Consider the following 21,265-nt stretch of genomic DNA (forward strand, 5'->3'; position numbering starts at 1 on the left):
ACAAGGTTTTTTCTAACCTCCGAGCCTTGTACACCACTTCACAATTTTTTGGAATCAAATTTATTTTAAAAATCCAAAATATTTCAAAATGACATATTTTGTCACAGGATGGTACTGTAAATTTTCATTAAGCCGATTATATTAAATATATTAAATATAAATCACAAAATACGGCGTATGTATGTATACAGAATAGAATAATGTATTTCCAAATTAGGGCCTCATGTGGCATGGCATGCACATATAACAATTATGATTACATATGGATATACATACAGTGGAACAGTTTTGTATAACAATATAATGTAATGACATTATACACAAATACTCATTTTGGCTCAAAAAATTTTACAGGCACATCTATATTTTTATTTAATATAATGACAAGGAAACAATTTTATTGACATTGTCATGGAGTTAAAAATCATATAAATGCAAGGAATAAGAACAGACGGTGCTTAAGGACAACAGAACTGGTTTACTTAGAGCAATAGTTCAGTGTTACTTATATAAATGTTAATGTTCAATAACATGATAATCAAAATCATACCATGTGGAAGAAATAAGAAATGTTAAAATTTAAGTGACTCATGAATTCAGATGCGAGATATATGTGCAAAAAGAAACAAGAGTCGGTGCTTAATTAAGGACATATAAATTCCACTATTGCTCAGTGCAATTAATACATTTACAACACATGTATGAAATCCTAAAAGAAAACTATGGAAAATCTAGGAGAAAAAAGAAAAATTTGATATGTTATTGTTCTAAAATCAAAGCGTTACTGAAACTTTTCAATTGCATGGTATCTGAAATAAATACAATGTATAACGCACTGTATTCTGCTTTGGTGATTTTATTTGAATCCGGTGTTAATTCAGCCCCAATTACGAAAAAGCACAAATACTTCCTTGTGTTGATCTCGAAATAAGAAAATTATCAATCGTATGTCGCTATAAAAACCTCGAATTTGACACGGCAGTTATATATACTTCCGAAAATGGCACACTCCAACGTTCTCTTAGAAATAGAGAAATCATCGGCTAAAACAATTTCGAGAGAGAGATTCTTCCACGAAGTATGGTCGAATGAAAAAACCACGGAACAGTGTATTTTAAAGGAATTTAACAATCGGTTCCCCAGTTACAGTGATCTCCATAGCTCGGCAGCGAACGATTTGACGTTTCACAATGAGACTGAAAACGCACCCACCATTGAAACTCTTCCCGAAAATCCAAAACATGAACTTAATATAGAGGAGCCACAACATGTCAGTGTAGAGACGCCACAACCAGTCGATGAAAGTTCTTGTTCCAAAAAGATAAATGAAGATTCCGAGTCGAATTTTGATTTTGACAGTGTCGACTATTTTGATAGCGAAGACGAGTTTTTTGAAACTTACAGAAACGAAGTTGAAGAGTACCTGTCAAAGACCGATTTTGGAATGGATTTTCGTAACACAGATGAGAAAGACAGATATTGTAATTCTTTAAGTATTCCAATATCTTATATTTAAATTTTTTTGTCAATGTCAACTTTTCAAGCCACCAATTACTTAAAAGCATTTTAGATACAATTTTTTCAGGTTGCATATGCATGTTTATACGTCTAGGAAGCAATTGTACAAAAAATAATTTAGATGGAAACATTGATATTTGCATAAAAGATGAGGTAAATATTTTGTAGGCCAAGGGATATCACAGTACTATAACATGCCCGTGTTCATGAAATCTCTTAGGAAGTTTGCAGACGACAACAATTTCGAGATCCATGACGTCATGGCAGACGGTAACTGTCTTTTTAGAGCCATTGCTGACCAACTCGTCATTAATGGTATTTTTGGCAATTCCCCCACTTCGCTACGGGAAAATACTATAAAGTGAGTAACATTGACTTAGGCAATACCTACTGAGTTTACCAAATAAATAAAAAATCCAAAAGCAAAACATGTATATCATTCCATTGCGCCCCCCCCCCCCCCGCATTATCTATTATAAGACATGTTGTTGAAAAAGTCTAAGCAACTATATCTACAATGTAACAATTCCTACAGACATCTTCGCCAAAACCCATACCAGGAAGACGGGTCACACACTGATTCCTTCCTGTTGAACGAGAACTGGGAACAGTATTTGATGAGAATGGAGAGCCCAAGTGAATGGTGCGATCACATCGTTCTGAAGGCCGCAGTGGACGCTCTCGCTCTCAGAACTATCGTTTTTAATGTCTACGGAAATGACATACGGCGAACCGAAATCTTACCTGCCAATTGTCGGAACTCCAGTGATATGTTGACAATATACCTGGGACATCTGGGAGAATTCCATTACTTGAGTCTAAGACCAAACACCTGGGAAAGAGAGTGGCAGAAGAGTAATCATTCACTGTATACAAGAAAATTTTCAGCCAGTGCCATTTCCTTGTATCCTAATATTTTTACTTCTAAAAAAAATATATTTCTCTAGTCGATATGTCAATATTCAATGACTGAACATAAAAGATATTACATTTCATACATCAAATGCAAAACACAAAGAAATTTATCCATTAAAATTTGGTGGTATTCTAAAAAGTCGTGATTGAAAAAATATCAAAATTGTATGTTATATAAAGCAAACATATCAGATGCACTGAACTGCACAATAGAAGCATTTTGATATATTAAATATTTTGACCCGTTACAAATAAGATATTAAGGATAAAAGAAAGATATGAATCCCTCCATTTAATACATCACTGTTTTAATCAGCCACTTTAAAATAATGACGAACTGGTAAAATTAAACGGGAGTGAAATTTTCTCGTATACAGTATTTCCTTTTTTATTTGTATTAAACTGATGAATTGAAAATGCATATGATATATATTGAATTTGCAGGTATATCTGATAATATCAACTTTACACTTTAATCCTTGTAGAAGCTCTGCTTTTCCGATACATGATATGCTCTAAAGAGATGGATCCTGATTCAAGAGAAGATTTTCTAAAAGAAAAAATCAATATTTTAGGATTAGAAGAATTTGTTGAGCATAACACCAATTTTTTTGGAATCGAATCAAACTACAAAACGCCATCGAAAGATAAAGAAAATACTTCTGTTATGTTTAAGGAAGGATGTTTAATATGTCCTACATACGCTCTATCTTTTCTTGAACCAGAAGAATGTGAAGGTATTTTACTGCAAATAATCAAAAGATTCATGTTGAAGGAAAGTTCAATATATATAAAATAGTTTCAGACATCTATTGCATGTGTTGTTCCATTTGTATTAAAAATCAAAGCAAACTTTTTCTAAGATGTAGCTTTGATAATTCATATAGTATTTACCATTGCTTTTTCTAGATTCACGGCAACGTTTAATAGAGGATCCATTTTATATAGACAAAAGAACTGGTATACCACTACTATGCCTGTCTTATTTGGCCATGCATTTGATTCCTAGGAATTTAGTTCTAGCCGAGTACTGGTATAGAGGGGATACAGAGGTAAACGGTACACTGTTCCGATATTTAGGGTCTCGCTCTTCGGGAACAGATGTGTATTTATCAGACATTATACCTAAGCTTTTCGCACGAACTGAACCGGAAACAACTGAGGAATATGGTGCAACAGTTGTATCACTGACTCTTGATGTTTCTCGGTCTTCTTTAATCCAAGATATCGAAGCAACTTATCCTGGATATCTCCGCTTAAAAGTTCCTCCCTCCAGTACTGATTTCCTTCCAAAAAGTCTTTACCGCAGTGAGAGTAACACTTATCTGAAGAAGCTTTTTGCACCCCAAGAATTAACAATGCCACGATATGCAAAAAAATGTTTCATGGGCATCATTTGCAAGGACTTTCCACCTGTTGCAGAAGAATGGAAATATCGACAACGAAAAATGCAATGGCCATCAAACGAAGTAGTGAAAATGATTGTGAATTCTGGATGTACCATGATAATTCCTAAACATCACCCATCCAGCGTTCAGCCTGGTATTGAATGGAAATATGACTTCTCGGTATCAGAGGCAATTCTATTCCACAACGGCCTTTCACCATTTCAGTTACACGGATTCTTTTTAATCAAGATTTTGTTGGATCATTGCACTTCTCGCCTGAATTGCAGACTTAAAAACAAGCATATAAGGTCTGCCTTTTTAAATTCCTGCGAACTCATTCCTATTGATATGTGGATGATAAACTTAGGTGGATCTATTTTGTATGCAATCTCTTACTTGACAACATGTCTTCAAAAAAAGAACTTGCCCAATTATTTCATTCCAAAGAGAAACATGCTGTTTGGTTTTAGTGATGAGGACATTAATGCTATTTTCATTCAGGTTGAGGCTGTGAGGTTGTTTCCTCACCAGGCAATGGTGCACATAGCAGAGTTGCATGGTTTAAGGTATGCAGCAAACCTGACAACGTTGATTTTACAAGATTGTAAACGATTTTCATTGAATTTAGAAATATGGTCAGTTTACCGAGATATTTTATTGCCTGTAACCATTAAGACTGTAAAGTTTTTAACCAGACGGGGGTTATACAATGAAGCTTCATTGCTTCTCTGTTACATGTTTAGTAATCAATCTTTATACGAACACTCTTGGTTAAGGACAAGACGCTCATACAACTCATCAGCTGAGTTCTACTGTAATGCCCTGAGCAACCTCAAACAAGAAATATCTAGAGTCATGGTAGCAATGCATTACGAAACAACATTTTGTGAAAATATTTTAGATTTGTTGAAATTAGATGGAATTTTTCTAAAAGATATATTACCATTAGAAGCTGACCCAAACATTGCTTGGCTTCGAATACCAGAGGACAAAATCGACAACTATGAGCTAGTTGCTGAATTCTTGTATGAATTTGGCAAAAAGGAACTGAAAAGGTTAAACTGTAAACTCGCAGAAGCAGCATTTTCAGAAGCAATCCAGTGTTTAGAACAAACTATCAAACACCAACCGAACCTAGATGTTTCTCAAATTGAAGATGAGATGTTAAAAATGGATATCCAGTCTCAAGGGGAAGACATCTTGAGAAAACAGAGAGAAAAAGTAAAGAATTGCTATTTGCAAATTTATCATATTTCAAAAATTCATCGTTGTTATGATCCTCTCCAGAAATACATGCTTGGAATAGAGGAGCTGTGTAAAGATTTGCCTTACATGAGTTGTATTGTCAGCGAGATGTATGCCTTCTTGAGAATTCCAAACAAACAGAAGGAGTATGCAGAACTTTTTGAAAGGTTTCTAAGAATAGGTGACCCATTTCTCTTACGTTTTTAACTTTGCAATTAAGAAGGAAATACTTGTCTCAAGTAAAACAAATTTTAAAGTAGTAATTCTAGATGCGTAATACACAAAAAAAATAAATGACAAATTGTGCTTTCTTATATTAAAAACCCGTAGTAATCATGATTTGTAAGAACTGCTAGTAATAATATGTATTATTTCTTTTTAAAACCTGTAGGTACCAGACAAAGCGAATTGCCAAAACCTCCAGCTTACAGATACTGACTAAAATTTACATTTCTCAAAGGAGCTTAACGTTATCGTTAAATCGATTGCGTATGACGACAACGAAGATTCCTTTTACTAAAATACTACTCTCTACTAAACAACTTCCATTTTGTACGTCCAATACTGACTACTATATAGTTGTAGTGTATTCCAAACACTAGTGTGAAATCGTCCAACCATCGCCAGGTTTAGTGGTTCGTGGAAGCATTACTCTATTGGTTTACTTTTCTTGGATAAATCATCAACAAAATGTAGATGGAATCAAATTTTGTAGCGACTTTAATACGGTGTTATATTGTGTCAACGGTACAGTTGTAGAGACTTTAACAAAATAGTTTAAAAGCAGGCATATTCACGAAGCTCTCTTAGAACTATACGAGGTGTTTTTGAAACGTCCTTTGCAACGCATATTCTAAATATTAAGTTAATCGGATCTTATCCGGCTATTATATAAATTCCAACAAAGTTCAGAACAAAATAAATATTGTTCTCAAATATCTTAACATTTTCCTCAAGTAATGTCTTAGGAACAATCTTAGGTCCTTCATGTATCTAAGGAAAGTTTTATCGTTTATACAAATTTGTAAAATTGCAGTATAGTTTTTAGCTCGCCTGAACCGAAGGTTCAAGTGAGCTTTTCTGATCACCTGTTGTCCGTCGTCTGTCCGTCTGTCCGCCCTGCTGTCTATAAACTTTTTTTGGGGCCAAATTTAACTAAACTTGGTACAAAGCATCCTTATGAAAAGGGATTTTAAATTAATAAAGTAAAGAGCAAATCCCCTTTCTAAAAGGGAGATAATTGCGAAACAGTGAAAATAGGGTGCATTTCTTTAAAATCTTCTTCTTTAGAACCACTGCACTAAAAGTGCCAATCGTGACCACCAGACCAATACTGGGGCCCAAAGAAGGGTTCAAAGTTTAACATAGAAATATATAGGGAAAATGTTTAAATGTTTAAAAATCTTCTTCTCAAGAACTACAATGCTCCAAGTTGTGATATTACTATGCAATCATCCTCAAATAATGTAGATTATAAATTGTTTAATTCGTGACCCCCCGTCCCCCGACCAATACTGGCGCCCAAAGAAGGGTTCAAAGTTTAACATTGAAATATATAGGGGAAATGTTTAAATGTTTAAAAAATCTTCTTGTCAAGAATTACAATGCTCCAAGATGTAATATTATTATGCAATCATCCTCAAATAATGTAGATTATAAATTGTTAAATTTGTGACCCCCCCCCCCCCGGACCAATAATGGGGCCCCAAGAGGGGTTCAAAGTTTAGCAAAGAAATATATAGAGGAAATGTTTAAAAATCTTCTTCTCAAGAACTACAATGCTCCAAGTTTTGATATTACTATGCAAGCATCCTCAAATAATGTACATGTAGATTATAAATTGTTAAATTCGTGACTCCAGGACCAATACTGAGGCCCCCTGAGGGTTTAAATTTTAACATAGAAATATATAGGGAAACTGTTTATGAATCTTCTTTTCAAGAACTACAATGCTACCATTTGTGAAATTACAATGCTAGCATCCTAAGATCACGTAGATTCTAAATTGTTAAAAATGTAACCCCTGAACTAATACTGGGGTTCCAAGAGAGGTGTTTAAAGTTTAACATAGAGATATATATTGATAAAATGTTTAAGAAACTAATATAAAATCATACAAGGAACTGTTGATCAGGTGAGCAATGTGACCCATGGGCCTCTTGTTTTAACCAACCGTGTAGAAGTCTCAATAAATTTTAGTTTTAATAAAATTTATTGTACTGTGTAGTAAAAGTCTCTGTTACCATAGGTATGTTGTTAAATGACACGTGATATCTGGCTAACCGAACGCGAAAAACATCTGAAGCTAATGACCCAATCCTTATTGCACATAGTTGCTGTTTTGAAGAACAACCCTCCAAAATGCATTAATCTGCTATTTAAACTTACGATATCAAATTGTGTCGTTTTCTAAAGCTTGCATGGTAATTTTAATTCAAAGTAATAACATATTAGTATTTTACAGAAGATTACAATTTTGACTTAATTTAAGTTTATTTTCTGATCCCGTGGCGGCCTGGTCGGAGCCCAAATCACTTGTAACTTTAAAAGTGAATTTGGTGTCTTATGTGTCTTTAAACAATGACTTCAAAGCAGAAAAAGGATCGCCTACTTTTAGTTTTTTAAGGGTCACTCATCGCTCAACAAAGCCACTAATGAAACTCAAAATGATACGAAGTCTACCAATCTAATTTGTCTCAATTCAGCGACAATATTTTTATCCCATATGGTGCAGAGATTTTTACGTTTGTTCAATCTGAAAATATTTTGCATCATGATCTTCAACTAATTCTTAATGCCACCAATTATCGATGAGGTGCAATCTTAATTAATTTTGCTCCAACATTTTTAAATTTTATCCATTTTTATTGTAAAAAAAGTTAACATGCTATTTGGCATTTCGAATGTTTGATAAAGATTTGAATGTCAGTCACAAGTTACAAGCTAGAATCTCACTTTGTTTTAGTATACTTTCATGTTAAATACTGAAATCTGACTGGATAAGACGCAGTTGATAATCCGTTCTATTACCTAAAGCGTAAACAACACACTTGGCAGCGGGTAACATTATATAAATAATGCCTGTTTGGGAGGGTAACTGTTGAAATTGACACCTCGAGACAACCATTGTCAACCGACGCGAAGCGGAGGTTGACAATGGTTGTCTCGGGGTGTCAATTTGAACAGTTGCCCTTCTAAACAGGCACTATTTACTTTATTATACTGAATGTGTTAAAAGAAAATTTTACTGCTTTATATAAAAATGAAGTGAATTCTACAGCGAACCGTACGCGCATAATATACGCGCATGTAACAATTCGTTGTGTTACTCGTTGCTAAGTGCGTTGCTAACGCTGAGGGTAATAGAACGGATTACCAACTGCGTCTAAACCAATCAGATTTCAGTATTTAATATGAAAGTATAATAAAACGAATTGTTACATGCGCGTTAAGTATGCGCGTCGGTTGACAATGGTTTTCTCGGGGTGTCAATTTCAACTGTTATCCTCCCAAAAAGATACTATTTGTATAATGTAAGAAAAAGCTCGAGTCACGGTTTTGAATTCGGTAAAGAAATTACCATATCTTGCATTAGTAATAAATACGATTCCCGACTAAGATATTTCGTGTTTTTAAATATAACTATAACTTGCAAACAGAAAAAGAAAATTTTAAAATAATAAATTTACTAAAATAATAAATTATTATGAACTTGTAAACAAATATGAGGCTCCAGCTTTGTTTGCAAAACAAAAAATTCTGAACTCTGTATCTCGCAAATAACTCAATTAATGACATTATAATTTTTGTGAAGCACTGGAAATGCACATGGTAATCATACAGAGTTGAAAGTAAACGTTCAGAATAACTTTATGTCCCTCTATTTTGGCGGTAATTGTAAAATGCTTAAAAACAAATATATTTTTCTGATTTTTTTCTGAGGAAGAAAGTCATCGATTGGTAGTTTATTAATGGTGTGATTAATGTTTACTTTTTAAATTGTGTAAGAGATTAGTTACGTCATTTAAAGTTGTCAACTTAAATAATTTTATTGGTTTGTATAATTCCGTCTATTTATAGTGATGTTTAGGAAAATTCTGCTTTAACATTATATCTTTCAAATGACTTTAAACTTGGGAATTTTGAGGAAGCTAATATAGTTATAATGTATCATTCGTGTAAGGTTATTTCTTCTTTAATAAGATAATTTAATTTGATAAGACGGGGTAGAATAGAGATACTATGACCGGTAGAAATTCACAAGTCGGTATGTCGAATAACATTTATTAACGATCCAAACTTGTCGTTTCTACACGATCTATGCAGTCGGCATGGACAATACAAGGTCCAGTCTCCAACTGACGATCATTGTGGATAACGACTAATTTATAGGTAAAACATACATACAGGTGTAAATGAATAGAGTTACTCTTGACACATACAATAATTAATTTAAAGGATTACTCAAGATATATAATTAGTTCAATAACAGGTGACATCTTAATGTCCGGCGGTGAAGGTTTAATAAGAACTAATTAGCATTAAATTAAAAACAATATGTCACTCTAAATAAGTGTTTCTCACACGGTGACAATACCCTCTCGCCCCCTGAAACACGTCCTCGTGTTTCCGATGGTTCTTTGCACTCCCGGTAGCACTTCCGGTACATGAATGGGCAATCGGAAAAGCATGGCGAGGATTTCGTGTTTAGAAATGTTGTCCTGGATGATGTTTTGGTCCGGATTGAGCGCGGTATGAAGCTCTTGGTCTCTCTGATGATGCTTTTTGATCTTCTTTCGATTGCATTGATTCAAGTTTGTCTTGTAAAGCCTGCAATGCGACTTGGAGCTCTGCTTGTTTTATCCTTGCTCCCGCCAGATCTTCTTTTTGGGCACCGAGTTCTTCATTCTGTTTCTTGATGGTATTGTCTTTTTCCAACATTTGACGTTCGAGGGTTTTTCGATTACGTTTCCAAAAGTCCGCCTCTGCTTTCTTGGATGCCGACTGCTGCCTATATTTTTCGATTTCTGTTTCTATCATTTCACTATGAATTTCATTAACATTTACGGTTGCAAAAGGCATTTCACGTAAATTGTTTCTTTCATTTCGATTTTTGTTGAATTCTTTTATGCGTTCTTTATCCCTAGCTCGTTTTCTGTCCGATTTTCTTTTCCCAACTTGTTCTGTTTGCGTTCCAATTGTGCGAGCTGGAATAGAAGATACGGCGTTGATGGCAGCTCCGAAGTTCCTAGTTCTGCACATCCGCGCATAATGTCCTTTTCTACAGCACTTGAAACATTGAGATGAAATGGCGCTGCAGATGTTCCATCCATGCCTTAATCCGCAGCGTCCACACGGTTGTAGAGGGAAGCGCGGCCGGACTGGATGCATCCACGCAGGGCTTAGGGGGAAGAAGAAATCCATGGACTGGGGATTGCTCGCTGCTGTGAGTAGGTACTGGGATCCGACTACTACAAAGTATTTTTAGCAGCCCCGGGTATCATTACCCTTAGGAATTCTCCATCAAATATGACCGGTAGAAATTCACAAGTCGGTACGTCGAATAACATTTATTAACGATCCAAACTTGTCGTTTCTACACGATCTATGCAGTCGGCATGGACAATACAAGGTCCAGTCTCCAACTGACGATCATTGTGGATAACGACTAATTTATAGGTAAAACATACATACAGGTGTAAATGAATAGAGTTACTCTTGACACTTACAATAATTAATTTAAAGGATTACTCAAGATATATAATTAGTTCAATAACAGGTGACATCTTAATGTCCGGCGGTGAAGGTCTAATAAGAACTAATTAGCACTAAATTAAAAACAATATGTCACTCTAAATAAGTGTTTCTCACACGGTGACAATACCGTGGATTAATGTTTTGTTGAACTAATTTTCGTAAACTACTAAGTATCAATCTTCCAGGTTCGTTGAGGTGCGATTTATAATAAATAAGATTGTATTGTGTAACTAAGTTGTTACGCAGTTCGTTGGGAAGATAGATACATTGTAAATCACGGGTGATGAGTAGCCACTAAATCCACAAAAATTGAGCGTTCAAGAATTTCGTATAACAACAGTGGGTGCAAGGAAACAGTTCTTGTAAGAGCCTTTTTTTTTTCAAAATCCTATATGTCCCGAGAGCAAGCTCTATTATATACCTGGTGATTTTATTGAAATTTGGGCATAAGAAACATACGGTCGTACTCGTATACTGGAAAAATATACTGCAACAGATGAATAGTTCAATGCATTTGGCAAGCGAGTAATAAAAATGCACGGCCAGAAACAGTTTTGGAAATTAACGAAAAGTAAATACTTGGAAAGGAAATAACATTGTGTAAAAAGAGTTTTGTCCCCTGGTTAACTACTGGCGTATAAAGGTAAATCAGAAAAAAATATTTCTAATTGAGATCGATGAGAAGTTTCATACAGAAACAAATAAAGAGCAAAGTAATTTGCAAATTTGAATCAACATTTTGTTTAATTTGATCTAACATAAAAAAAATGGATTAGACTTTTAGTTAAAATACAACGATGATAAATTGACAACAACAGGTTTCCTTTACCATTGCTATGTCTTCAATTTCCTATTTAGATATGTTAATTATCCGCTCAAAAATGTTTCCTTCAGGGACCAAAATATCCTTAATAGATTAAAATTTTTATTAAATTACACATTATATATAAAATTTTATGTGTTTAAAGTGGTGTTTATTTATCCAAATATTTGATAAAACATTTGTATGTACAAGTATAGCGCAGTTCACACTTCATTTCATATCTACACATAATAGAAACACCCTTTAATTGCATTGCAGCGCACCGAGCAGGCTGACGCCAGGTTTATTTTTCAAACACATAAACAGGCCATTGGACAAGGCATTAATATTGAGTACAAAAAACAATATGTGCATCCATAATACTATGGTATAACATGATTTAAGCCTCCTCCGCCGCCCAGGAAAAACCATAGATAAAAAAAAACAACAACAGATGTTCTGAAAATACTATGGAAACCTGTGTATCCGCGGCTAAATGCGGAGTCAGCAAACATGCGAGTGGCGGAACCTCACTCTTTGAATAATTTATAGAAATAGGAAATATGAAATACACTTATGTGTATATATATATATATATATATATATATATATATATATATATATATATATATATATATATATATATATATATATATAATTAAAAAACAAAGCCAAAAAACACGACTTGCTCGGGACGGCGTGCGCTAGAAAGTGAACCTTACTGACCACCCATGAATCAATTCGAACACGTACACTCAATACTGAAATTTCATTGGCTAAATACTCCATAACAAGGTAATCTTAGTAACTCCACACTTTCGTAATTGTTTACATGTCGTCAGGACAATTATTTTTCGCTATACTTCGTAACGCGAAATTTTTTTATTATATCCAGGCTTTTGTGGAGTATATACAAGCATTTATGTAATACTTATTAAAATAATCCCGAGCTTATTACAACGAAATTACGTCCCAACGAACCAGGAAAGTGTTGGGTACCCACAAACATTGCCCCCCCCCCCCCCCGGAATAAAATTGATTGCACGGTAATATCTGCAATTGTAAAAATCAACATAACTTATAATTATAGTTGACAATACCAAAAGAAAAAAAATGAAATATACATTGAATATAGATAGCTATGTCGAAAATCTTTGCTTAATTCGTATAAATAATCACGCAAGTATTTTCAATAAAAATTAATGAAGAAACAAAAACCCAATAGGATTTTTATTTTAACATTCAAATCATAGGACCTGGTAACATTTATGCAGAACCATGTACGTTAATATAAATTGTTTTGGAAAAAAGCAATACTGTTTTCTGGAATAACCGTTAATTTAACTACCTGCATACTTACTATCTGTAGGTTAATTAGGTTGCTACGATCTGTACAGGCAAAAATCTGGCAACTTTATTCGAACAAAAAGAAGTAATCTTGAATTCATATATTTTATTTGTTTTATGAACAAATAAAACTGAACTCAACAGAATTTATGAAATTATGTTGAGGTATTTTATTAATAACAAAACATTCTTAAACCATTTCACTGTAGATGTTGTCGCCATACTTGATTATTCATTCCAAAGAATATTTTAGATGGCATGGGCAAATTAAGATATGAATTTGGATGAAAACATACCCTTCTTTAAGAAAATTTTACTGTTTTAAAAGTTTCATATTTTATGCACTTTTTTGTCCGTAAAATATTGATTCTAATAAAAAAAAAATTAAAAATATTAAAAACCAGCTGGTTTCGAACTCATGGGTCAGAAAAGATCGGAATAGCTTAGTACTGTCTTATCGAACTTTCAAGAATAACTTGCATTAAATAAGTAATTTTTACTGAATCACACCTTTTATCTCCCGTTATTATTAAGGTCTTCCGTTTCCAAAGAATTTCTTAACACTTGTTGAACTAAATATGTTTAATATCAAAAGACCTATCTTTTTATTTTTAGGGACCAAAAGGGCTCAAAAGTCTTTCTTCCATAGCACTTTACTGAAAAATATTTTGCTATATGTTTAAGAAGCAATAATGTTCATCTCACATTTATTTAACAATATATTATAATTATTTTTATCATGTGTTCCGTATTAAGGGGTTTTTAATGGGTTTTAAGGGGCCAGAAGTAGAAAACTTTGATAACATACCTCAAACAGAACAAATATTTTAAAAAGCATCATTTTGAAAATCAATACAGAATAAAATGCTGAGAATGATGTTCCTAACAAAATTCAACCATCAATTTTTGTTGTTGCCCCGATAAGGAGATAAAGGGTCAAATATCAAATTCAAGGTCATATAACCTTCAAAAAATCGCACGGAAGACCTCCTCGTTGCTCGCAACGAGATCGTGTCTAGTTATTATTATTTTTTTTTTTATTACATTTTTCGCACCTTTGAACTTACACCATAGCACTTTCGCCTTCGCATCTTTGCGCTTCGCTGTCTCATCTTCGCTCTTTCCCTCCTTCCTCCTTTTGCCTTCGCATTTTCGCGCTTCGCATAATCGCACTTTCAGTCCTTCGCCTATGCATCCTCGCATTTACGCCTTTGCACTCTACCATATTCGTTCTAAAGGTCCAAGTGGCCCCATGGGAACACCTATACCTAAAGAAATATTTGCTTACTTTTTAGATGATTTAAGAAGAAAACAAGAGAGTCAGCTGTTGCTGTAATAAACTCGGGTGAGTACTCCTGCTTTTCACGTTAATTTAAGCATATGAGGGTTTCCTTTGTCTACATTTATGCTTATGACATATTTAAAAAATATTATAGTGACAAAACTACTACAAATAAAGTTTTTGAAGAACCCTTTTCTTAAATAATGACAATATGAATACCCGGTATCTGACCGAAGTTGTAGACCTTGTGTATAATTTTGAAGCTGTCTTGCCTACATAATTTTTTTTTTATCTGATGCATGATATGTTCAGTGGCGAATCCTGACAATTTTAGAGGAATGTAGCAATCTTTTTAAACTTTAAAAGTAGACATACAATTTTGATAAAATCAAGGTATAGGATTATTTTAAAACCCCTTGCCCAAACTTTCACCATATAGGGAATCATGGCACGACTGAAAATTTTCAATCTATATTTGTTCTAATGTGGGTTTTAGGAGTTATGATTTAAGATCCGGTGCAATTAAATATTAGTTCGAGGAAATACATTTCCGTGTGCAGTGAACCCCAATGTAAATATATTTTCATAAATATATAGTGCTCTTATATGTTTCACATTGCAGACATTAGCTTTGTCCAAAAATGGCACATTCTAATGTCTTCTCAGAAATAGAGAAATCGTTAAACAGAACAGTTTCAAGAGAGGAATTCTTTCATGGCGTGTGGTCGAATGAAAAATCCTCAAAACTGACCGATACAACGGAATTCAACAATTCATTTTCAAGTGAAAATGATGAAAAAACCTCTACTGCGGACGACCTTGTCTTCCATAACCAAGTTGGAAATCTCCCTGAAAATGTAACGCTTCCCACAGATTCGAACCATGAACGCGACAAGGACGTACCACAAACCGTCGAGGACAGCAGACCTGGTATTTTAGAATCAGGACCTCACTTTTCTAGTGAGAATGTCGACTATTTTGATAGCGAAGACGAGTTTTTTGAAACGTACAGGAACAAATTTGAAGAGTTCCAGTCCATGGTTAATTTTGGAGTGGATTTTCGTGAAGCAGATAATCAGGACAGATATTGTAATTTACGATATGTGAAGTACTCCAATTATGCAAAGAAAATTTTTAAAGCTAGCACAATACGTTGATATTTATCGTTCATTTGATCGCGTTATACAAAACAGAATTTATGGATGTGATAATGAGGTTATAAACGCAGACGTTTCAGTAATTTTCACAAAGTTGGAAATATTAATACATTTTCTGGTAAAAATATTTTGTAGGTCAAGGGGTATCCCAGTACTTTAACATGCCCGTGTTCATGAAATCTCTTAAGAAGTTTGCAGACGACAACAATTTCGAGATCCATGACGTCATGGCAGACGGTAACTGTCTTTTTAGAGCCATTGCCGACCACCTCGTCATTAATGGTATTTTTGGCAATTCCCCCACTTCGCTACGGGAAAGCACTATAAAGTAAGTAACAGTGTTTGTTCTTAAATTAACAGGAACTAACAAATTATATAAGAGCATATCGAAATTGATTTACATCACTACCACAACATAAAAAGCACAACAGACATGCAATTTTAAAATTAGCCTGTACATGTGTATGTTCACCAAATCATCATTCAACATCACAGCATATGGTGTTTAGACAACTAAACTGAAAACGGAATGGAACGAAAAACTACAAAAGTGTTACCAAGTAATTAGTACATGTATAGTACTTGATTAATATATCATAACAAGGCACAATTAATATATTGTATATTAATTGTTCATAGCCTTCAGTATGAGTGAATTCATTGAGAAATTGTATGAACTAACATAGAATATTAAAAGACCTTACAATCTATGTACTAGTATAACACATACTCGAACATGCCTATTGCTGAAACCGACGATTTGTAATATTTGTTTTGTTTGTGGTGGGCATGTCTATTTATTGCTGGTCGTTTGATAAATTAAAATTAAAATAAATATCACACTTTCTACTGATTAGTTAGAAATGAACAATGTATTAAAAAAGTGGTTCTTATCCGAGTTTTTAAAAGTTATTAACTTGGAATTATGTTTTCCGTTTCTGTTCTGCGCTTTAGCAATACCTACTTTATTATACAGATATCTTCGCCAAAACCCATACCAGGAAGACGGGTCACACATCGAATCCTTCCTGCTCAACGAGAACTGGGAACAGTATTTGATGAGAATGGAGAACCCGGCTGAATGGTGCGATCACATCGTTCTGAAGGCCGCAGTGGACGCTCTCGCTCTCAGAACTATCGTTTTTAATGTCTACGGAAATGACGTACGGCGAACCGAAGTCTTACCTGCCAATTGTCAAAACTCCAGTGATATGATGACAATATACCTGGGACACCTGGGAGAATTCCATTACCTGAGTCTAAGACCAAATAAATGGGATAGAGAGTGGCAAAAGAGTTATGGTCTATTTCTTTTGTATTTATTTTTAAATCTTCATTTGCAATAATATTATTGTTTAACTTTGACGATTTCTACTTTTGACACTTGTAGAAGCTTTGCTTTTCCGATACATGGTTTGCTCCAAAGACATGGACTCAGATTCGAGGTCAGAATGGTTGAGGAGCAAGATTGATCGTTTTGGTTTGGCTAAATTTGTTGAGCATAACAGTAGTATGCTTGGAATCGTCTCAAATTACAAAATGCCTTCCAAAGTTCAAGAACATGCTTTTGGAATTATCAAAAATGGGTTTACAATATGTCCGATCCACGCCTTACCACACCTTGAACCTGAAGAATGTGAAGGTATTTCAATAAATCAGTAATTCAGTTAATCAACATTATTAATATATAAAAGTTTCAAGCGCAACATATGGGAAATTTTGAGGACGCTTAGTGTCCGATAGAAAATGAACTGTTGTGAATATATTCAAGAAGAAACATATTTTCGAATTTCCTCAATGCGATGTTTAAGTTCTGCATTGTGATGTTGTGTTTGTCTTTGGGTCCAACATATGTGATACACGCTTTTAAAAACAAAATATTTGATGTTTTTTTCTCTCTTCAGATTCACGCCAACGTTCGGTAGAAGACCCCTCTTATATCGACAAAAGAACTGGTTTGCCACTCCTCTGTCTGTCTTTTCTCACCAATCATTTGATTCCTAGACATTTTATTCTCACCTACTCACATGTCTATAAAGACACTGATGTAGATGGAACAGTATTTCGATATCTAGGGACTAACGCATCTGGGACAGACGTGTATTTAAGAGATATTATGCCAATGCTTTTTGCACAAAAACAAAATGAAAGAGATGAGGGATATGGTGCAACTGTTGTAGCGATGACTTCGGACGTCTCTCAGTCTTCTTTAATACAAGACACGGAAATGACTTATCCGGGATATCTCCGCCTAAAAGTTCCCCCGTCCAGCACTGATTTTCTTTCAAAAGATCTTTATCGTTATGAAGGTTACACTTTTTTAAAGAAGATGGATGTACCCAGTCAACTGACAATGCCACGACATACAAAGAAATGCTTGATGGGCTTTAAATGCAAGGAATTTCCAACTATCGCAGAAGAATGGATATACAGGCGGCGAATTCATCAATGGCCTTCCAATGCCGTCGTGAAAATGGTTCAAAACTCTGGATGCGCCATAATCCCAAAACATCATTCATCCAGCTCTCAGCCTGGTATTGAATGGAAATATGACTTCTCGGTATCAGAGGCAATTCTATTTCAGAATACTTTTTCGGCACAAAAAGTACATGGATTCTACGTCATCAAGATTTTACTGGATCATTGCACTGCTAGCCTTAGTCGAAGGCTTAAGAGCAAACACATCAGGGCTGCTTTTTTCAATTCATGCGAGTTTATCCCTTATGGGATGTGGGACATAAATATTGGCGGTTGTATTTTGTACGTTATCTCTTACTTGACATCTTGTCTTCAAAAAAAAAACTTGCCCAATTATTTTATTCCAAAGCGGAACATGCTGTTTGGTTTTAGTGACGAAGACATCAATGCAATTTACATACAAGTGGAGGCCCTGAGGCTATTTCCTCATCAAGTGATGGTGCACGTTGCCGAGATGAATGGTTTCAGATACGCAGCAAACTTGACCACATCTATTTTACAGGACTGCAGACGCTTTGCTTCAATTTCAGATCTTGAGTCCGTTTATAAAGATACGTTGATGCCAGAAACCATTAAGACTGTAAAGTTTTTAACCAGACGGGGATTTTACGAACAAGCTGCGTTGCTTCTCTGTTACATGTTTGATTGTCAACATTTGTATGGAGATACTCTATCTAACACAAGTTCCCCATGCTATTCTTCAGCAGAGTTCTACTGCAATGCTCTGGGCAACCTCAATCATGAAATTTCTCGAGTCATGGTAGCAATGCATTACGAAACAATCTTTGCTGAGCGAATTGTAGATTTATTGTTTAACAAAGAGGATATATTTTTAAAAGATATTTTGCCACTGGAATCCGACCCAAACATTTCTTGGCTTCGAGTACCAGAAGACAAAATTGGAAGCTATGAGCTACTTGCTGAATTCTTGTATGAATTTGGTAAAATAGAATTGAAAAGGTTTAATAAGAAATTGGCTGAATCGGCAATCGCAGAGTCAATACACTGTTTAGAACGAGCTATTAAAGACAAGCCAGAGCTAGATGTATCTGAAATAGACGATGAGATGTTAAAAATGGAAATTCGTTCTCAAAGAGTAGACATCTTAAGACAGCTGAAAGAGAAATTAAAGGATTGCTACATTCAGATGTACTTCATTTCAAAAATCAATCGTTCTTATGATCCTCTTCAGAACTATATGCACGCGATTGAGGAACTCTGTAAAGATTTGCCTTACATGAGTGATATTGTCAGCGAGATGTATGCCTTCTTGAGAATTCCAAACAAACAGAGGGAGTATGCAGAACTTTACGAAATGTTCATTGGCACAGGTATCAATGATTTAGTGCATGAACTTGTTTAAATTTGCATGTATTAATGAGAAAAGTTAAGTCAATATCAAAGGGCTTATACCCGTTTGTAGTAGTTTGGAGCTCAATTCTAGTCTTATGTGAAAACTAATTGTGTTTGATACTCTATTAATTCCTTTTTTGCCGCTATATCGCCAAAACACAACATTCTAATTTTGAAAAGGACTTGCATGTCTGTACAGGAACGCAATAAAACAAATGCAGGCAGTTGATATGGATAAAACAAAAAAACATCAGTTTAGTATATTAACGAGGTACATGTATATATTTGAGGTATATATTTAAAAATTAATTTAAAAACTCTGCTGTGATGTCATTTCTGTGTTCCAGCAGTCTAAAATTGTATCTGTGACAGTCCGATATTAGTGAGTTTCTTAATATTACCAAAGGTTGCAGTACTGATGTCCTTCAAAATCGGGCTGTCTCTTGAAAATCAATAAAAAAAATCAATGACATTGTTTTCATTACGATATCTGCCTCAAACAATTTTATATGAAAAAATATCAGATAGTTCTCGACCCTATTTTTTTAACAGAAATGTTTTCGGCACATATATATCCATTACATACTACGCGAGTCTTCAGAAAAGGCTACATGTACATTTTAAGAATTGGATTGATCCGCGTTTGATTCGTAGCAAATGGATATCCAAGAGTGAACATACAAGCATAATGAGTAAATGAAAAAGTCTTTAGCGCGATAAAAATTGTTGTATTTTATTGGCAATTGTCAACGGTGACTCTAGAAATAATATAGTAAATTATTTAGCTTACAGCAAAATAACAGTACATTGTTTATATTCTCCTTCACAGGTACAAGACCCTCAGGATTGGCAAAAACTCCATCTTACAGACACTGGTGAAAAATTCAAATGCGTTGTTGAGTCTATCGTAGTAGTAGTATATTTCAAACTAAGGGCAATTTTCTTAAAGACTAAAATACCAAGAATCAAAATAATTCCAAATTTAAATAAAACTCTGATTTATATTTATATAATTTAAAGCCATTGTACGATTATATATTTAAATATACTAGTAAAAAATCAAACCCGGCTGGCGCCCCAATTATACTTCATTTGAAGTTATGGGTTATATTGTACAAAATCGATACGTAGTGTTACCACAGGCAAAGACACTAGAAAATGTAAATATATTTATATAATTTTATACCATCGTACGATTAAATATCTAAATATAAATAAGCAAACCCCTCCTGGCGCCTCATTTTGGCGTCATTTGAAGGTGTGGGTTATATAGTACAAAATCGATACGTAGTGTTGTAACAGTCCTTGCATGATAAATAACACAAGGCTGTTGAGGGTTCTGACTTGGCTTTATATGTCAAATAATCAATGAAATTGATCATGAATTTTGACCCTGTAACAATTGTATAACATATATCAATAAAATTGTATAAAATAGACACATTAATTATTGTTATACTTTCATGTTAAATACTGAAATCTGATTGGTTAAGACGCAGTTAATAATATTTACTATTACCCTCAGCGTTAGCAACGCACTTGGCAACGGGTAACATTAAAAAATGTTACATGCGCGAAAATTATGCGCGTACGGTTCGCTGTAGAATTCACGTTATTCCTATATAAAAGCAGTAAAATTTTCTTAAAAATTTTAAAAAAGACATTCAGTATAACAAAATAAATACTGCCTGTTTGGGAGGATAACAGTTGAAATTGACACCCCTCGAAAACCATTGTCAACCGACGCGAAGTTAAGACGCAGTTAATAATATTTACTATTACCCTCAGCGTTAGCAACGCACTTGGCAACGGGTAACATTAAAAAATGTTACATGCGCGAAAATTATGCGCGTACGGTTCGCTGTAGAATTCACGTTATTCCTATATAAAAGCAGTAAAATTTTCTTAAAAATTTAAAAAAAGACATTCAGTATAACAAAATAAATACTGCCTGTTTGGGAGGATAACAGTTGAAATTGACACCCCTCGAAAACCATTGTCAACCTCCGCTTCGCGTCGGTTG

At 34.4% G+C, this 21,265-nt stretch overlaps 1 protein-coding gene and 1 long non-coding RNA gene across 5 annotated transcripts; both read left to right on the forward strand.

Annotated features, from left to right (window-relative positions):
* The first annotated feature begins 182 nt into the window (after positions 1-182).
* On the forward strand, positions 183-20,941 carry LOC105327807 (uncharacterized). 4 transcript variants are annotated; one of them, XM_034443394.2, is made up of 6 exons: positions 183-1,481; positions 1,687-1,879; positions 2,054-2,373; positions 16,802-17,053; positions 17,316-19,220; positions 20,072-20,941. In XM_034443394.2, the coding sequence occupies exons 1-6, from the start codon at positions 1,001-1,003 to the stop codon at positions 20,119-20,121; spliced, it is 3,201 nt and encodes a 1,066-aa protein (XP_034299285.2). In that variant the 5' UTR covers positions 183-1,000; the 3' UTR covers positions 20,122-20,941. The 4 variants fall into 4 exon arrangements, with proteins under 4 accessions (XP_034299285.2, XP_065935878.1, XP_065935877.1 ...); XM_066079806.1 differs by lacking the exon at positions 2,054-2,373 and adding an exon at positions 16,388-16,707; XM_066079805.1 differs by lacking the exons at positions 1,687-1,879; positions 2,054-2,373 and adding exons at positions 15,547-15,739; positions 16,388-16,707.
* On the forward strand, positions 2,381-7,213 carry LOC136273969 (uncharacterized). The gene is made up of 3 exons (XR_010712210.1): positions 2,381-3,170; positions 3,343-5,247; positions 5,458-7,213. It is a non-coding gene; the product is annotated as an uncharacterized lncRNA (long non-coding RNA).
* Positions 20,942-21,265: the final 324 nt, after the last annotated feature.

Source organism: Magallana gigas, chromosome 3 (assembly GCF_963853765.1).
Source record: "Magallana gigas chromosome 3, xbMagGiga1.1, whole genome shotgun sequence".
Lineage (NCBI taxonomy): Eukaryota > Metazoa > Mollusca > Bivalvia > Ostreida > Ostreidae > Magallana > Magallana gigas.

Bases quoted from the DNA above. Each gene is read 5' to 3' on its own strand.
- LOC105327807 (XM_034443394.2), top strand. From the start codon at position 1,001: ATGGCACACTCCAACGTTCTCTTAGAAATAGAGAAATCATCGGCTAAA. The intron at 1,482-1,686 runs GTAATTCTTTAA...AATATTTTGTAG, and splicing joins AGATGAGAAAGACAGATATT to GCCAAGGGATATCACAGTAC. The intron at 2,374-16,801 runs GTAATCATTCAC...TGACACTTGTAG, and splicing joins GGAAAGAGAGTGGCAGAAGA to AAGCTTTGCTTTTCCGATAC.